At 37.9% G+C, this 18,980-nt stretch overlaps 1 protein-coding gene across 5 annotated transcripts in view; it reads left to right on the top strand.

Annotated features, from left to right (window-relative positions):
- MINPP1 (multiple inositol-polyphosphate phosphatase 1) overlaps positions 1–18,980 on the top strand; it is a 72,621-nt gene that overhangs the window by 17,144 nt on the left and 36,497 nt on the right. The window contains exon 5 of one of the 5 annotated variants that reach the window (XM_061402706.1): positions 14,029–18,980. The exons of the other annotated variants lie outside the window; for them this stretch is intronic. Within the exon in view, the coding sequence (XP_061258690.1) occupies positions 14,029–14,071 (43 nt within the window). The 3' untranslated portion in view covers positions 14,072–18,980. The remainder of the gene's footprint in view (positions 1–14,028) is intronic. 5 annotated transcript variants of the gene reach the window in all.

Below are 18,980 nucleotides of genomic sequence, written 5' to 3' on the forward strand. Positions count from 1 at the left end.
TATTCAGTAAGTAAATACCATAGTTTATATCATCTTGTCACTGAGCGTTTGGGTAGTTTCTAATTTTTGCCATATTTTAAATAGTGAAATTGTACATGATTTCTGATATGAATTTTTCTAAATTTTTATTTTAAATGAGAGTTTCTCATCAAAAAGTCTTTTTAACATTCATACTTCTCAAAGTTTAAAAATACTTTTCATAATTTGAACCTTTGATAGAATCTAAACTGTTTGACAAATATGACTCCATGAAAGCTTATATATTCATAGTTGGAAATGAAAATCTTGTAGTAAAAGATTGTGACAGAAAGACTGAAGATGATACATTTGATTGAGTTTGTGGTATTAAGTTTTATATACATATAGATATAGAGAGAAATTGTGTGTGTGTGTGTGTGTGTGTGTGTGTGTGTGGATGACTTTAGTTGGTGAACTTTCTGTGGGTTAGATGGGAGTTAGGAAGAAAACCAGATTTAGTACACGTGGTTCCTAATTCATGATTTATGATGATGGTTTGACTTAAAAGTTTTTGACTTTATGATGGTGCAAAAATGATACACATTCAGTAGAAGCTGTACTTTTCCCAGGCTAGCTCTCTGCAGTGTGATACGCTCATACTGCTGGGCATCGGCAGTCTGCTGCAGCTCTCAGTCAGCTGCAACTCTCAGTCAGTAACTCAGTCACAAGCAAAACACTGCCAATAGTCTTAAAACCATTTTAGACCCACACAGCCATGCTGTGTTTCACTTTCAGTACAGTGTTTAATGTGAGATATTCAGCACTTTATTATAAAGTAGGCTTTGTCTTAGGTGATTCTGCTCAACTGTAGGCTAATGTTAGCATTTTGAACACATTTAAAGTAGGGTAGATTTGAGCAGACTCCAGGAAATAGCAGGACAGGGAAGCCTGGCTTGCTGCAGTTCATGGGGTCACAAAGAGTCAGGCATGACTAAACAATTGTACAACAAAAGGTAAGCTGTGATGTTTGGTAGGTTTCTGACTGGATGTTTTCAGTTTAATGAAGTGTTTATTGAGATGTAACCCCATCATAAGTGGAGAAAGAGCTGTACTTAGTTTCTGCTACCAAACACTTTTTTGGTAGCAGAAACAAAATAGTCAAGGCAAGTTCCCTCTTTGAGATAGGTATTAATTTCTTTCCTACTTGGTTTTATGAATGTTTTAAAACCCTTAAACTTTATGAGATAACAGACCTTTGCTGTTTTTTCATTGTTTAAGGTTTATCTCATTGATGAATGTGAGGTATGGAAAACTTAAAATTGTGTCTGAAAGATTCTAAATAACTTCTGCAAAATTTGCTGTTACAACTTGTTACCAGATTCAAAGCTTAAATAAGATATTTATTGTTGGTATTTTAAAAATGAGCATTTCTGTACACTAAAAACTACAAAGCATTACAGAGAGAAATTAAAGACAACCCAAATAAATCCAGAGATATACTATCTTTATAGATTGGAAGATTCAGATTGATCATCTGTAGACTGACTACAATCCCTGTCATAATTGCAGTGGATCTCTTTGTAGAAATTGAGAAGCTTATTCTAAAATCTATACAGAAATGCAGAGGCTCTAGAAGAGCTAAAACAATTTTGAAAAAGCAAAAGGACTTAATAAATACCTGACTTTAAAACTTATTATAAAATTATAGCCATAAACAGATGGATCAATATAATCAAGTCAAGAAGTAAATTCTGATATATATGGTCAGTTTTTTGCACAGATGCCAAGGTAATGTGTTGGCGTTCTTTCAGCAAATGGTGCTGGAACAGTTGGAAACCCATATGTTAAAAAAAATGACACTCAGACCCTTCCCCACACGATACAGAAAAATAGATTATAGACTTGTATAAAATCTAGAATTAGAAAACTTCTAGAAGAAAATGTAGGATCAAGCAGCAAGGATATATTGTGCAGCACAGGAAAACATAGCCATTATTTTGTAATAATTTAGAGTATAATCTTTAAAACTATTGAATCACTGTTATACACTTGAAACTAATATAGTTGTACTACAGTTTTTAAAGAGAAACAAACAAAATGTAGGATCAATGACCTGGATTTAAAAGCTAAAACTATGAAACTTTTAGAAGAAAACATAGTAGTAGGTCTTCACCATCTTGGATTAGGCAATGACTTCTTAGATACAGAAACATGCATAATCCATTTAAAAAAAATAGAAATGAACTTCATCAAAATTAAAAATCTTTGTGCTTCAAAAAGAAAAGCACTATTTGGAAACTGAGAAGACAAGCAACAGACTTGGAGAAAATAGTTGCAAACCATATATATGTGATTAAGGATTTGAGTCCAAAATATATTTAAAAAGTTACATCTCACTGATAAGGTGACACATAATCCAGTTTTGAAAGGGGGCAAAAATTTGAACAGATACTTTACTAAAGAAAGATCTGTGGATGGGAAATAAGCATGTGGAAAGATACTAATAAACTATCTGATAATATCGTTAGATATTAAAATCACAGTGCTGCTGCTGCTAAGTTGCTTCAGTCGTGTCCGATTCAGTGTGACCCCGTAGATGGCAGCCCAACAGGCTCCCCTTCCCTGGGATTCTCCAGGCAAGAACACTGGAGTGGGTTGCCATTTCCTTCTCCGATGCGTGAAAGTGAAAAGTGAAAGTGAAGTCGCTCAGTCGTGTCCGACTCTTAGCGACTCCGTGGACTGCAGTCTGTCAGGCTCCTCCGTCCGTGGGAGTTTCCAGACAAGAGTACTGGAGTGGGTTGCCATTGCTTTCTCCAAAATCACAATGAAATACCGCTTATACCCCTAAGTTGGCTGTAAAATAAGAGAAAAAAATAAATATGTTGGTCTCTGCCCCGGGTTCTTGACATTGGGCTCCTGAAACCATTGTACTGTCTCAGGTGGTAAGAGTGTCTTTTGTTCTGAGATGACTGGATGGCTCCAGGATGATGGTTGTTCACTGGAAATAACAAGCCATAATTAGAAGCTTGGAATTTTCAGCCTCATCCTCCCGCTGCCCCCAATCACCACCACCATTCCCCACAGTTCTCTTGAGAAGGGAGAAGGGCTGGAAATGGAGTTAATGATCAGTCATGCCTGCGAGGTTCACGGGACTTCTGTGGTGGTGAACAAGTAGAGCAGTTAAGAAAGAGACATGTCTGGAAAGGACATGGAAGCTCTGTGCCCCTTCCCACTTACCTTTCCCTGTACTCCTTTTCCATCTGGATGTTCATATGTGTCTTTTATGATACCCTTTTATAGTAAACTGGTAAGTGCAAATTAGTATTTTCCTGACTTTGTGAGCCAGTCTAGCAAATTAAACCTAAGGGGATCATGAGAGCCTTCTGTCTGTGGCCATATTGGATAGAAGTTGTGAGTGACCTAGGTGAAGACCTGCTACTTACAGTTGGCACCTGAAGTAGGGGCAGTCTCGTGGGACTGAGCCCTTAGCCTGTGGGAGATAATGCGTAGAACAGCCACCTGGTGTCACAGAGTGTTGCCTAGTGTGGGAAAAACCCTGCACATATGGTAACCAGAGGGATCAGAAACATTAGGAATGTGAGAGGAAATGAGAAACATAGGAGGAAAGGACTAGAAGTATTTTTCCTATTCACTGGCTAAAATAAGAAAAAAATTTTTTAATTTTTCTTAAGTGTTGGTAAGGTGTGAAGCAATTGGAAACCTTATGCATTTTTGGTGGGAAAGTAAAATTGTTTAAAAAGAATCTTTTTAAACATATACCTTGTATGCGATTTATATTAAAATGAAATTCCAGGTTTAGTTTATTTTGTTATGCTTTGCTTATCTTACCCACAAGTGAAGTACAGCAGGGGAAAAAATTGCAATGGACTGACTATTCCATTATGTTAGGTAATAGCTAGTTGTGTTTTTTTATCTACTCAGAAGCTAATGAGACTAATTTTCATGTCATGGATGTCATGAAATGGGATGCGGTAGTATGGAAGCCATGGGATGTAGTAGGCAGATGCTTAGATTTGGTTTTGAGTCCTGGTTCTACTCTATTGATGCTGCAGATTCCTCACTTTTGAAAAGGGGAATTATTGTCCTGACTCACAGGGTTGTTAATCAAGTGAGATAGTTTCTAATAAAACACTTAGTATAATGTAGGATACAGATATGGTATTGTTACTGTATGTGAGAGCTCTCTGGTCAAACATGTCCTTAATGTCTTTGTCAGACATTCACATACCTTTCCTCTCCCTGCTGCCATGATTCAAATATTAGAAACAGATACTTTCTAGTAGTTAACCTCTTCCAGTTTTCATGTTCTTGAGCTCATTCCTTAAATTAAATCCCTTTCCATCAGCAGGATAGAGAACATTTTTACTCCTTTTGGAGGATTACTCTTGTATTAGTGAATTGAAAAGAAGATTCATTCAACAGTATTTTAAACATCTACTGTGATATATGTCAGGCAGTATCATATGAGCTGGACAGAGTCATTGTACTTGTGACTCTTAACAATATAGAGAAAATAGAAATGTATAAAAAAGCCATGGGTTGTGATATAACTATTTATGTAAGATTGTAAAACAGTATGGTTATTCCTTTGTGGTTCAGTTGGGAAATAATCTGCCTGCAATGTAGGAGACTGGGTAAAACAGTAGAAAAGTTAAAGGAAGGAGAACTTGACCTTGTAAGACAAATTTTTTTTGGCCACTGCCTCCTTTTCTAGCTAAGGAAAGAAAGTTAGCACTTATTGTGAAGAAACGGGCAGATACTTTGCAGCCTGGTTTTCTCTATACTAAAAGACTGATTAGGGATTTTTAAATTTGTTTAACTGCATCAAGATGAAATCTTAAACAGGTAAAGGGAAAAATTGAATTTAGAGACTTCTGTCAGATTGCTTTCCAGAAAACAGGGTGATACTAACCAATTTTATTAGCAGTGCCAAAATTTAGGATACTTCTCAAGAAAACCAATATATGCTCAGTACAGAGAGAATAATAGGTTTAAAAACCCCAAAACTATTTTTTAGAGCACTTTTAGGTTTACAACAAAAATGGGTGGAAATACAAAGTTCCCATGTTCTATCCCTTCCCTCACAGACATAGCCTTCTCCACTACTAATATCACACACCAGTGTGGTATCATAGTAATATTTTAACAGAATATTTTATATTTGTATTTTTTATGAACTGTTCTATCAAAATATTATTTTACTTAATGACTTTTTTGTATTTGCATTTAGAGTTTATACTGAGTGTGTTTATATATGTATTTGTATATATATATATACAGAAACAATATTTATCCTTGATATTATCTGAAGAAATGTCTTCACTCATTTCTACAGTTCTGAGGCTATTTTTGCTTTCTCCATCCCTCCTCCACCCCATATTGAGATGGTACTGTGTACACAGGTTGTGATTTTTTTTGTTATCTTTTTATAGTAATGTTAAATCAAAGGTATTCTTCAGTGTTTCTGAATACTTTTCAACATAATTCTTATAGTGTGATTTTACTTCACAGAAAACATTGGAGATTGTAAATAATGTTAATTGATAAGTATCAACATTTTGGTTAAATATAACCAGTCCTCCAGATCCATGGTCCTTGACACTTATTAGGATCTTGACCTTATTTTCCTTCTTAAACCATCACTACAGTCATGGGATTAAAGTTAAAACCAGTAACTTTAGTATTTAAGCAAATTTAAACAGCTGTTGCTGTTTAAAGAGCTGTGGTTAGAAAAGCAGGTTAAACTTACTGAATAAGTAAGATTTATCTGCATTTTATTTTACTTTCCCATTCCCCATTGTCTGTTAGTATATTTTTATTTTTAATTGAGATTCAGTAAGTCACTTCCTAGTTTTTCAAAGAAAGGTTTATATTCCGAACTGTATAATTGCTTACCTCATGAGATCTTCCGTTTTGTCAGGGATACTCTCAGATACGAGAATTAATTATTGTAAATATGTGTTACAGTGAATTAATTCTTGTAAATATATGTTACAGTCATTAAATAGCTCTCATTAATCTTCTTTGAACCTTTGCATTCTCTATTGAATAAGGGTATGACTTTTGAAGATTGTGTAGTTCCCTGTGTTAACCTAAGATGGCAGTATTGAAATGAAAGTATAGTGGCACCAAGCGATTACTTAGCCCATTGTAACCAGGGAGCTTTGTCTTTTGAAGTTCTTAGAAGTGTACGCAGATTCTAAATTCTCAGAACTTGTTACTGTTGCGAAGTTCTTGTTCCATGAGTTTAACTAGGTAGCACAGACTCTTCTAGTGCTAGTTGTTGAAAGATAACTGGCTAAAATAAGGTAAAAGTTAATATAACTAGCCTGGCTATGCTTTGAATTCAAATTCAACTGTCCATTTGTCTTTTGGAAAGACATGTTTTGACTTTCAGTGGACTGTAGGTCTGTGATGGCTAGAACTTTATTTCCCTGGTCTGTCCTCAGTGTCTAGAACACCCCTGCGATGCAGTTGGTGCTTAGTGTATAATCAAGGAATATCCACAGTTTATAGTCATTTATCCTCCTAGGCATCTAAGCCGCAATCCTGTGTATTATTCTTGCCTCTCTCTCCCTCACCTTCTACATCTACTCACCATAATGTGGTATTTTGTTGTTGTTGTTTTATCTTCACATCAGGTTCTTTTACTTTTCTTCACCCCCACTGCTTCCACCTCAACTCAAACTAATATTGTCTCTCTTTTTGATTCTAGCAGTTACCTCCTAAGTGCTTCCCTGATTTTAGTTTTACTTCTACTCAGATTCAATACAGCTAATTATGTAGGCAATGGAAGGTATATCCAAAGATGAAGACATTTAAATTATTGTCTCAAGGCACTCATGTCCTATTTTGGAGCATATCTATCTAACAGCACTAAAACGGGTAAAAAACAATACTGAAGAAGAATTGATTTGAACTGTTGGGGGTTGGTAAAGCCTTTATGGGAGCAGGAGTCTTTGAGGTAGGTCATATCAACCCTTAACACTTAACTTTATGAAGTATAATTGATGTGAAATAAACAGCACATATTTAAAGTACACAACTTGATAAGTTTTTATACAGCCATGAAACTATCCCCATAATCAAGATAATGAACTATCCATTGCATGCAAAAATGTCTTTGTGACTCTTTGTAAAATAGTTCCCACCCCTCATTCCCAGGCTGATCCACTGATCTGCTTTCTGTCACTATAGATTATTTTGTATTTTCTAGAATTTTATATGAGGGAACCTTATAGGATATATGTGTACATTTTTTAGGGGTTTGGCTTCTTTTCATGTAGCATAATGGTTATAAGATTCATTTGTGTTTTGAGTATCAGTCAAATGACTCAGACATTTGACATCAGTCAAATGAATGAGACAATAAATTATTAATAATTTAATAATTCCATTTCATTTAGTATTTTACTTGTTGTTCAGTCGCTCAGTCATGTCTGACTCTTTGCAACTCTATGACCTGCAGCATGCCAGGCTTCCCTGTCCTTCACTGTCTCCTGGAGTTTGCTCACACTCATTTCCATTGAGTTGATGATGCCATCCAGCCATCTCATCCTCTGTCGCCTCCTTCTCTTCCTGCCCTCAATCTTTCCCAGCATCAAGGTCTTTTCCACTGAGTCAGTTCTTCGCATCAGGTGGCCAGCTTCAACATCAGTCCTTCCAGTGAATATTCAGGACTGATTTCCTTTAGGATTGACTGGTTTGATTTCCATGCTGTCCAAGGGACTGTCAACAGCCTTCTCCAGCACCACAGTTTGAAAGCATCAGTTCTTGGGTGCTCAGCCTTCTTTGTCATCCAGCTCTCACATCCACACATGACTACTGAGAAAACCATAGTTTTGACTATACAGAGTTTTGTCAGCAAAGTGATGTCTCTGCTAGGTTTATCATAGCTTTTCTTCCAAGGAACATGCATCTTTTAAGTATTTTACTTGGTGTTCCATTATATGGATATAATGGATTTGTTTATCCAATTTGTTTATCCATTCTCTTTATGGTAGGCATTTGGGTCATTTACAGTTTGAGGCTACTACAAATAAGGCTGCTGTGAACATTTGTGGTCTTTGTATGAACATATGCTTTCAGTTCTTTTGGATAATTAATGCACTGGAAGGACTGATGCTGAAGCTGGAGCTTTAGTACTCTGGCCACCTGATGCAAAGAGCTGACTTTGGAAAAGACCCTGATGCTGGGAAAGATTGAGGGCAGGAGGAGAAGGGGATGACAGAAGACGAGATGGTTGGATGGCATACCAGCTCAATGGACATGAGTTTGAGCAAACAACAGGAGATAGTGAAGGACCAGGAAGCCTGGTGAGTCGGACAGGTCTGAATGACTGAAAACAACAACAAAACCCAGAGATGAAATAGCTGAGTCATATGTAGGTGCATGTTTAACTTCTTTAGAAACTGCCAAACTCTCCCCACCGGTGTGTGAGTTACAGTTATTCTATTTCCTGGCCAACACTTGGTATGGTAGGTATTTAATACTTTTAATTTTAGCCATTCTCATGGGTGTGTTGGAGCACTTCATTGTAGTTTTAGTTTCATTTCCCTAAAAATTAGTGTTGGAGGACGGATGGAATGAAAAATGCCAACCAAACTGAGAAGTCATCTTGAAAGTGAAACAAAAGGAGGCAGCTTCATGTAATCAGTGGATCGATTTATTATAGAATAACTTACAAGGTGGGATCAGGATCAGGCAGACAATGATCTGGAAGCATTCACAGCTGTACTTGGCACTGCTAATTGGGCATTGGGACAGTTTTACAGTTAACCTAGGATATGAGGGTACAGGCTTGGATATAGGATGCATATTTCTAAGTCAAGACTAACAGGTAGGGTAACTAGTCTCCTGGACACTGGAAATATATCAGTGGAAGTTTTTATTGTTTGGGGACTAACAGAGCATTGAGGCCACCTGGTCCTCATGATTATTAAACAATATCTTAAATGACAAAACCCTCAATGGCAGAGAAGTGATTCAATCAGTCAGTCAATTCAGTCACTCAGTCGTGTCTGACTCTTTGTGACCCCACGAACCGCAGCATACCAGGCCTCCCTGCCCATCACCAACTCCCGGAGTCCACCCAAACCCATGTCCATTTAGTCGGTGATGACATCCAACCATCTCATCCTCTGTTGTCCCCTTCTCCTCTTGCCCTCAATCTTTCCCAGCATCAGGGTCTTTTCAGATGAGTCAGCTCTTTGCATCAGGTGGCCAAAGTATTGGAGTTTCAGCTTCAACATCAGTCCTTCCAATGAACACCCAGGACTGATCTCCTTTAGGATGGACTGGTTGGATCTCCTTGCAGTCCAAGGGATTCTCAAGAGTCTTCTCCAACACCACAGTTCAACAGCATCAATTCTTCTGCACTCAGCTTTCTTTATAGTCCAACTCTCACATCGATACATGATCACTGGAAAAACCATAGCCTTGACTAGATGGACCTTTGTTGACAAAGGCCAACAAAGTAATGTCTCTGCTTTTTAATATGCTGTCTAGATTGGTCATAACTTTCCTTCCAAGGAGTAAGCGTCTTTTAATTTCATGGCGGCAGTCACCATCTGCAGTGATTTTGGAGCCCAGAAAAATAGTCAGCCACTGTTTCCCCATCTATTTGCCATGAAGTGATGGGACCAGAGGCCATGATCTTAGTTTTCTGAATGTTGAGCTTTAAGCCAGCTTTTTCACTCTCCTTTTTCACTTTCATCAAGAGGCTCTTTAGTTCTTCACTTTCTGCCATAAGGGTGGTGTCATCTGCATATCTGAGGTTATTGATATTTCTCCCGGCAGTCTTGATTCCAGCTTGTGCTTCGTCCAGCTCAGCTTTTCTCATGATGTACTCTGCATAGAAGTTAAATAAGCAGGGTAACAATATACAGCCTTGACGTACTCCTTTTCCTATTTGGAACCAGTCTGTTGTTCCATGTCCAGTTGAAATTGTTGCTTCCTGACCTGCATACAGGTTTCTCAAGAAGCAGGTCAGGTGGTCTGGTATTCCCATCTCTTTCAGAATTTCCCACAGTTTATTGTGATCCACACAGTCAAAGGCTTTGGCATAGTCAATGAAGCAGAAATAGATGTTTTTCTGGAACTTTCTTGCGTTTTTCAATGATCCAGCGGATGTTGGCAGTTTGGTCTCTGGTTCCCCTGCCTTTTCTAAAACCAGCTTGAACATCTGGAAGTTCACGGTTCACATACTGTTGAAGCCTAGCTTGGAGAATTTTGAGCATTACTTTACTAGCATGTGAGATGAGTGCAATTGTGTGGTAGTTTGAGCATTTTTTGGCATTGCCTTTCTTTGGGATTGGAATGAAAACTGACCTTTTCCAGTCCTGTGGCTACTGCTGAGTTTTCCGAATTTGCTGGCATATTGAGTGCAGCACTTTCACAACATCATCTTTGAGGATATGAAACAGCTCAACTGGAATTCCATCACCTCCACTAGCTTTGTTCATAGTGATGCTTCCTAAGGCCCACTTGACTTCACATTCCAGGATGTCTGGCTCTCAGTGAGTGACCATACCATCGTGATTATCTGAGAAGTGATTCAGTACTACACATTACAGCCCTGGCAGAGACAGGAAAAACTGTTAAGAGCTCAAGATAATACCAGTTATGCTAACAGCCATACAACTAGTGATACTGAACTTATTTACCATCCATGTGTTTACTTTGGTTAAGTGTCTGTTCAAATCTTTTGCCATTTTTTAACTGGGTTATTTATCATTTTTATTATTGTTGCTTTAAGAGTTCTTTAATGTATACTCTAGATACAGAGTCTTTCTCATATTTATACTTTACAAGTATATTCTCCTAAACTGTGGTTTGCCTTTTTTGTTTTTATAATAATGTCTTTTATGGGCTAACTTTGCAACACTTTTGAGTCAGTTCCTCCTGAGCATCTGTTTGGTACCCTGTATATTTTGAGATTTTCCTATAATGGCTTGTGTGAACACAAACTATTCATGGCCTTGTGTTAGCTTTGGGGATTCTTTCCAATTCTTTGTGTTCAGTACTTTTTGCCTGGATTTGTATAGTTTTCTCACAGACAGTGATTTGATCAGTACTAGCTGAAATCTTGAGAGGAGTCACTGCACATCTCTCTTCTCTGGTATCCTAGCCTGTAAATTCTACTCAGTTGGGCCTCCATGAATTTCCAGTTCTATCTCATCTTCTCAGGAAGATTGACATAACTCTGTTTGGGTTCCCGTGCCCTGTGCTGCAGCCTGGAAACTAGGCAGTTAACATGGGGGAGCTGTGGGGATTTGCCTCCCCTCGCTCTTATTCTCACTATTGTTGAATATCTGGAAACTGCCTTTTCATATCTTTTGTTTGGCTTTATAGTAGTTTAAGGCAGGAAGGTAAATCCAGTCCCTGTTACTACATCTTGGATGAAAGCCAAAGTTATTTCTATGTATTTTTCTTGAGAAAAAACTTTACACTTGAATCATTTCATTCTGTATTTGTGTTAAAATGTCAAATTTGATACTTTTCCAAATGACACATTGGAGCTGATGCTTCAATCAGATGTAAAATAGGATTAAATTATTTTTCCTTGTAATTTTCTTCCCAAAGCATCTCATATCTCTGGCAGTTCATGTTGCTTATTTGTGCACTTACATAATTGTGGGAATTACACGAGTCTAAAGCTCTATTTGATATTCTCAGATCATGTTTAAAAATACACTTTGTGTAACATTAGTTGAGTGTGAAACATGAACTAAGAGCTTAGAAAAACCTAAGCTGAGTACATTTAGGAGAACACATGCAATTATTGGTTGTTTTTCTGGTTGAACTTTTTCCTGGATGTTTAATCTACTTTGAACACATGCATACATGCATAGTCATCAAACCTCATTCAACAACATAATTTTAGAGTTCAACTTAACTTTCCTTTTTAATGGAAGATTTGATAAAAATCTCCTTACCAACTTAAGTAAGTAAAAAGAGGGCTGAAATTTGGAGAAGTGCATTCTTACTTGCTAGATAACATTAGGTAATTCACTTGTCCTTTCCCTGTTTCTTAAATGAGAAGTCATGACCAGATTTCAACCCTAAAATATTAGAATTCCAACTGTGTATTTCTACATATAATTCATTTAAGTTATTCATTTGTTTTCCTGTATTTGTATTGATAGTTTACATTTTCTAGGGTTTTTAATTTTTTAAAGCTAAAATGAATCTCTCTTAAAAGTGGTTTTGTCACTTTTTGGAAAATGTGTTATCTCAAATTTAATGCATTTTTATCAGAGGGATAGGGCAGAATTAAAGGTACATTAGATGCCTTTTTGTTCTGTTTTTTTTTTTGAGACTTTGTGCTGCAAGTTCTAAAGAATATCATTACAAGTCAGGGATATAGTTAATATGAGAAATGTAACTAATAGAAGTCTTATGTTGAAGGATTGGAGTATGCAGTCAGAATGTAAAGAACAGAAACTACATGATTCAAGAAAAATAGAAATGTTCAAAGCAAATTATAAACTATCTGCACTTTCCTTAATTTGGTGTTGTGTGTAAATTTAAAATGTAAATTAATCTATTTAGATACTTTAAATGTAGAGCTCATTAGGACAAAATTATTAGACTTCTCTGAAATACACATGATACAGGGGATAAAAGCTAATATGGAACAGAACTGTAGACACACTGTTCCTCAGGATGTCAGATTGTAATATACAGCAGAGGGATTCTTAGGATGTGTAGAGTCTGAACTCCCAAAACTGTATTCAAGTTTTTATGGGTTTGAGCATTTCTCTGGGATGAAATCTCATTCCTTTAGATTTTCAAATGGTTTCATGTCCCCAATATTTATAAAACTATAGATGCAGTGAGTGAGTATTGAATACATGTCATTACTGATTGCCTTGGCAGTTCCTCCTTTAAAAAAATTTTACATCTTCCTACCAAAAGACTGCAGTTTTTAGTTAAAGGTAAAAAGCTAGTTCTTTCTGTCATGGCATCCTGAACCTCACAACTCTGTTTATTGAATGGCCATATGATGCAAAGAAAACTATATGGGACCACAGGTAGAATGGAATGTAGCAGTCTTTATGCTCTCTGCAATTTTGTGACAAAATTATGTGGCCTTACATTAGGAATTGAGTAAATTGAGAAGTGATTTTTTTTTTCACATTCTTTCCCCTGTTGTCTTCCCATGCATTGTGTTCTCTTGTTCTTTCTGGTCTTTCTAACCCTCCAACCCCTAGACAGGCAGGCAGACACACACACACACACACACACACACACACACACACACACACACACACTTTTGTATTCCCTCATTTAGACATAATCACGCACACTGTAACCCACTGGCTAGTGCCAGTGTTTTGGACTTAATTATAAACCAAATTTGCTTTAAATAAGCTTGGGAATAAAACCCAGAAAATTTCCCATGGCATCCTTGAAACTTGGATATATTTAAGAAGAAGCTGGGGTTTTGGTTCTTTCAAACAGCAGTTGGGCTTGTACTTAAAGAAGGAAATCAGTTTCTAGCAGATAGCTTAGAGGGGGTTCACTGTGAGGATCTGGCAGAGTTCACATCCCCTATGACTGGTCCCTTGAAATTTTTAACTCTTAGACTTGTCTACACCAAGCCTCTAGCAATTTGTCAATTTACAGTTTTAAGTTTTCTGACTCTGGCATAGGTTCCTGTGGAGGTTTCTGCTCCTGTAAATTATGGTTCTCTGTGTCTGCCTATTTCTCCAATTTAGGGGGCAGCAGTTTGACCTGTGACCTCACCTCTCTAATGGATCTAAGATGAACCATTGAGTTTTCATTTTGTTTGGCTCTTTGTTGTTAGGGTGGAACGGCAGTTTCTAAGCTCCTTACAGACTGAAAACTGAAAGTTCTAGGTTTTTTTATACCCAGAGTTTGATATTTTCACAATTGAGTTTCAAACAATAAAGTAGAAATCAGTTTACATATTGCTTGCGTGCACGTGCATGAGGCAGAAATACTGGAGTGTGTTGCCATTTCCTCCACAAGGGGATCTTTCCAACCCAGGGATCAAACTCACATCTCTGGCTTCTGCATTGGCAGGCGGATTCTTTACCACAGAGACACTGGGAAGCCCAAAATATGAGATCCACATATTGTTTAGTCATTGTTTATAAGTGAAGAAAAGCATTCTCACATTCTTAGCCGTAAGTAGGCCCTTGATTTGAAGTATGTGGTCTAAGAGGACTGAAAAATTATTAGGTAAGTTCTTTTGAATTATGTACCTCATAATTATGAGTTAGATGTTTTACTTCTGCTATTTTAGGGAGCCTTGAAGATTACATGAAGGATTATATTTATTCTAGTTTTAGCACTTGAACCATTAAGGATTACCAAGTTGAATTCCAACTAAGAAAAACAAATAGTGAAGAAAAAGTTTTGTTTGAATCTTGTGATTTATATGCTGAGCTTTTATCTATTGGGAATACTTTTTGAGTTAATGGAAAAATTACTTAACCTTTTTTTTTTTTTATCTTGTAACTTATTTAGGAATGTTAAATTCTGCTTCTTACCCTTAAAATCCAACCTATAAATTTTGTGAGCTCTGAATTTTGAAATAAAATCAAGAAGAAAGAGTTTTAGAATTGTTTAAAATATGGAGGTTCAGTTCAGTTCAGTCACTCAGTCATGTCCAACTCTTTGCAACCCCATGGACTGCAGCATGCCAGGCTTCCTTGTCCATCACCAACTCCCGGAGTTTACTCAAACTCATGTCCATTGAGTCGGTGATGCCATCCAACCATCTCATCCTCTGTCATCCCCTTCTCCTCCTGTCTTCAATCTTTCTCAGCATCAGGGTCTTTTCCAGTGAGTCAGTTCTTCATATCAGGTGGCCAGAGTATTGGAGTTTCAGCTTCAGCATCAGTCCTTCCAATGAATACCCAGGACTGATGTCCTTTAGGATGGACTGGTTGGATCTCCTTGCAGTCCAAGGGACTCTCAAGAGTCTTCTCCAACACAGCAGTTCAAAAGCATCAATTCAAAGCATCAAATGTTGGATCCCACCAAGGAAAGATACCCCACGTCCAAGAGCAAAGGAGGAGCCCCAGCAAGATGGTAGGAGGGGCGAAATCATGTCTAGGATCAAATCCCATACCTGCCAGAGATGCTTGGAGGGCTCAAACAAACCTTGTGCGCACCAGAACCCAGAAACCCCACAGAGCCTGAGCCAGAAGTGTGTTTGAGTTCATACCTCAGGTATGGGTCAGTAGTGGACTGCCACAGTGGCACGGGCTCTGGATGCAATAGTCCTGGGTATGGCATAAGCCCTCTTGAAAAAGGTTGTCATTAACCCCACCATAGAGCCGCCAGAACTTATGCAGGACTGGGGAAACAGACTCTTGGAGGGCACAAACAAAAGCTTGTGTGCACCAGGACCCAAGAGAAAGGAGCAGTGGCTCCACAAGAGCTGACCCAGACTTGCCCATGAGTGTCCAGGAGTCTCTGGCAGAGGCATGGGTTGGTGGTGGCCTGCTGCAGGGTTGGGGACACTGAGTGCAGCAGTGGGTGCATGGTACCTTTTGAAGGAGGTTGCCATTATCTTCATTGTCTCCACCATAGTTTGGCCTCAGGTCAAACAACAGGAAGGCAACACAGCCCATCAACAGAAAATTGGATTAAAGATTTACTGAGCATGGCCCCACCCATCAGAACAAGACCCAGTTTCCCCCTCAGTCAGTCTGTCCCATCAGGAAGCTTCCATAAGCCTCTTATCCTTCTCCATCAGAGGGCAGACAGAATGAAAACCATAATCACAGAAAACTAACCTATCTGATCACATGGACCACAGCCTTGTCTAACTCAATGAAACTATGGTGGAGAGTTCTGACAAATTGCTGTCCACTGGAGAAGGGAATGGCAAGAATTCTTAAGTATTCTTGCCTTGAGAACCCCATGCTGCTGCTGCTGCTAAGTCGCTTCAGTCGTGTCCGACTCTGTGCGACCCCACAGACGGAAGCCCACCAGGCTCCCCTGTCCCTGGGATTCTCCAGGCAAGAACACTGGAGTGGGTTGCCATTTCCTTCTCCAATGCATGAAAGTGAAAAGTGAAAGGGAAGTCGCTCAGTCATGTCCAACTCTTAGCGACTCCATGGACTGCAGCCTACCAGGCTCCTCCATCCATGGGATTTTCCAGGCAAGAGTACTGGAGTGGGGTGCCATTGCCTTCTCCGTGAGAAGCCCATGAACAGTATGAAAATATGGAGGTGGTTAAAGAGAATTTTAAACCACTTTAGAGTTTTAGTTTATGTTCATGTTGATAGTAGCATATTTTACAAAGTTTCATAAGGCATTCTTTTCTATTTTTTATAAAATAAAAAAGCTCTTTCTCTGTGAGATAAAATTTCTCTAAGCCAGATTTTTAATACTGTTCCTTGGCATTTTTAAAAAAGATATAAACCAAACCAAGGCTTCCCTGGTACCTCAGATGGTGAAGAATCCACCTGCAATCCAGGAGACCTGGGTTCTATCCCTGGGTTGGGAAGATCCCCTGAAGGAGGGCGTGGCAACTCCATTATTCTTGCCTGGAGAATTCCATGGACAGAGGAGCCTGGCAGGCTATAGTCAATGGGATAGCGAAGAGTCAGACACGACTGAATCGACTTAGCACACAGAACACACAGACTAAACCAATGAAGTACCTTCTTATTCTGTTTTCAATAAAGATTTGTGTACATACATTTAGGAATGATTTACACATAATTCTTTAAGTGGTAATTTGTTTCAAGTGATTATATGATACACACATACCCACACACATAGGTACAATTTGTGTTGTTTGTAATACACCCAACAAGGGGTGATATTGCTATCAAAAAACAAGAAGTCAGGTACCATCCTGATACAAACTAGTGCTGTATTTTGTAATTAGGTGTCTTAGAAATGGGCCAAGTGATTTTAATTATGTCTGGGAAATGAGAGATAAAGAGGGGGAGATTGGTTGGCAAGGCAGAGATGTTCATCTATAAAGAAAAAAGTGTTTAGGAAATTGTATCCATTGGATCTGCATACAACTTCAGTGCAGTGTTCCAGATAGCTATTACTTACTCATAGGAGTTTAAACATTTGACCTAGATACAGCTTCTCTGAAGTTAAAAGTTGTCATTTTTTTGACATATTCCCTTTCTTCTGTGCTACAATAAAAATGTAGTTGCATACACTCTTTATTACTCAGCAAACTGAATTCAAGGCATAGAGTATAATGACTGTGTTGCAGAAAATTGGGCACATCCATTTTTGTCCAGTGCTTTTTGTGTGTTAATACAAGGGACATCAGCCAACTTCTTTTTCTGAAGGAGCAACAGCATCTGCTGTGTGTGTACAACCCTAAGGCACAAAGGGTAAGGTAGGCAGAAAATAATTATGAGTGAGATTGTGCTCATTTCTCCTTTATATTTGGCATTATTGTAAAAATATGTAACCTACAAAGAATTATAAGTTGCTTACTATTTTCTGCAAGCACATTTAATCTCTAAGTAAGCTGATGATTTTAGTTTTCACATTGTTTTGAGGAAGGCTACGTTAGTTTTGACCCTCTAATATGTAGTTACCCTTATCTTTTATCACTATTGTATTTATGGATTTAACCAGACCTTTAAAAATACTGTTTTTAATATATTTCATCCTTTTGTAATGGAGATTGATCTGTAATAAGATAATATTTAGGGCACTTATTTTTTAAATTGTGTTTTTCCTGTTGAAAATTTCTTGAAATTGTAAAATATGTTCTTTAATTTAGATGCATCATATGGCACAAGACAGTCATTTATTTGTATTGATTTGGCTTCCTATGTGAATCTAATTATATATAAACTTGATTTCCCATAAAACTCCCAATAAGGATTTTTAAAGCACAGTTTTTCTCAACTTTCTTCTCAAAAATAGCTCATTTTAATATGTGACTGAAAGTAGGCAGTCAAAAGAGAAAATGGGATTTATTGCACTTTATATAAAGCTAAGGAATCTTAGGTTTAAAACTTAAATTTGGGTAGCAATCTAGATTTAATTTCTTCTGTAGCTTGTATGTGTGAAGTTAATAGGACTTTGAAGTCATCATTTGTACATAGCCCTGTTGGTCTGTCCCCTATCCCCAGCACACGTTTTTTTTGTTTCATATGTGTTTTTGTTGTTTGTCTTTTATCTTTTTTTTTTCCTATTTTCTCTTTGATTGACTTTTGAACCCAAGTATGTAGGTAAGTCTGTTTACTCCACTGCTTTTCCACACAGTAGCCACCAGCCACATGTGGTTATTCAGCACCTGAAATGGTGGTATGAATTGAGATTGCTGTAAATGTAAAGTGCATGTGGCCTTTCAAAGATTTGGTAGAAAAAAATAAAATAGTTGTGACTGTTTCCCTTGGGTTTTGGATCTGCTATCCATTTGCCGCATCCATTTTTATGTGAGGAATCAGGAGGATTCAGAAACTGCTGCAAATATTGCTGTCCTCCCAGAAAATTTGTAACCTGATGTTTGGTTAACTGTGTTTGAATAGAGTTTTTTTTTTTTAATTGCGTATAGTTGTTTTACAGTGTTGTGTTAGTCTCTGCTATACAACAAAGTGAATCAGCCTCACATATACATATATCCTGTCTTCCTTGGATTTTCTGTTTGAATAGGCTTACAAATTATAATGAGAACAAAAGCCATAGTCTTTTTATAAAAGTTGGAGAAAAGGCTAAATAGTCATTTGCTGCTGTTTTAAAAAAAGTATTTATTTATGTATTTTTGGCTGAGCTAGGTCTTCTTTTCTGCCCAGGCTTTTCTCAAGCTGCATCAAGTAGGGACTCGTCTTTAGTTGCAGTATGAAGGCTTCTCACTGATGGGGCTTCTCCTGTTGCAGAGCGCAGGCCCTCGGGCACATGGGCTTCAGTAGCTGTGGCATGTGGTCTCAGTGGTTGTGGCTTCTGGGCTCCAGGTCAGTTGTGACGCACTGACTTTGTTGCTCTGCAGCACGTGGAATCTTGCCCAGATCAGGGATCTAACCCATGTCTCCTGC

Source organism: Bos javanicus, chromosome 26, assembly GCF_032452875.1.
Source record: "Bos javanicus breed banteng chromosome 26, ARS-OSU_banteng_1.0, whole genome shotgun sequence".
In the NCBI taxonomy this organism is placed as follows: Eukaryota; Metazoa; Chordata; class Mammalia; order Artiodactyla; family Bovidae; genus Bos; species Bos javanicus.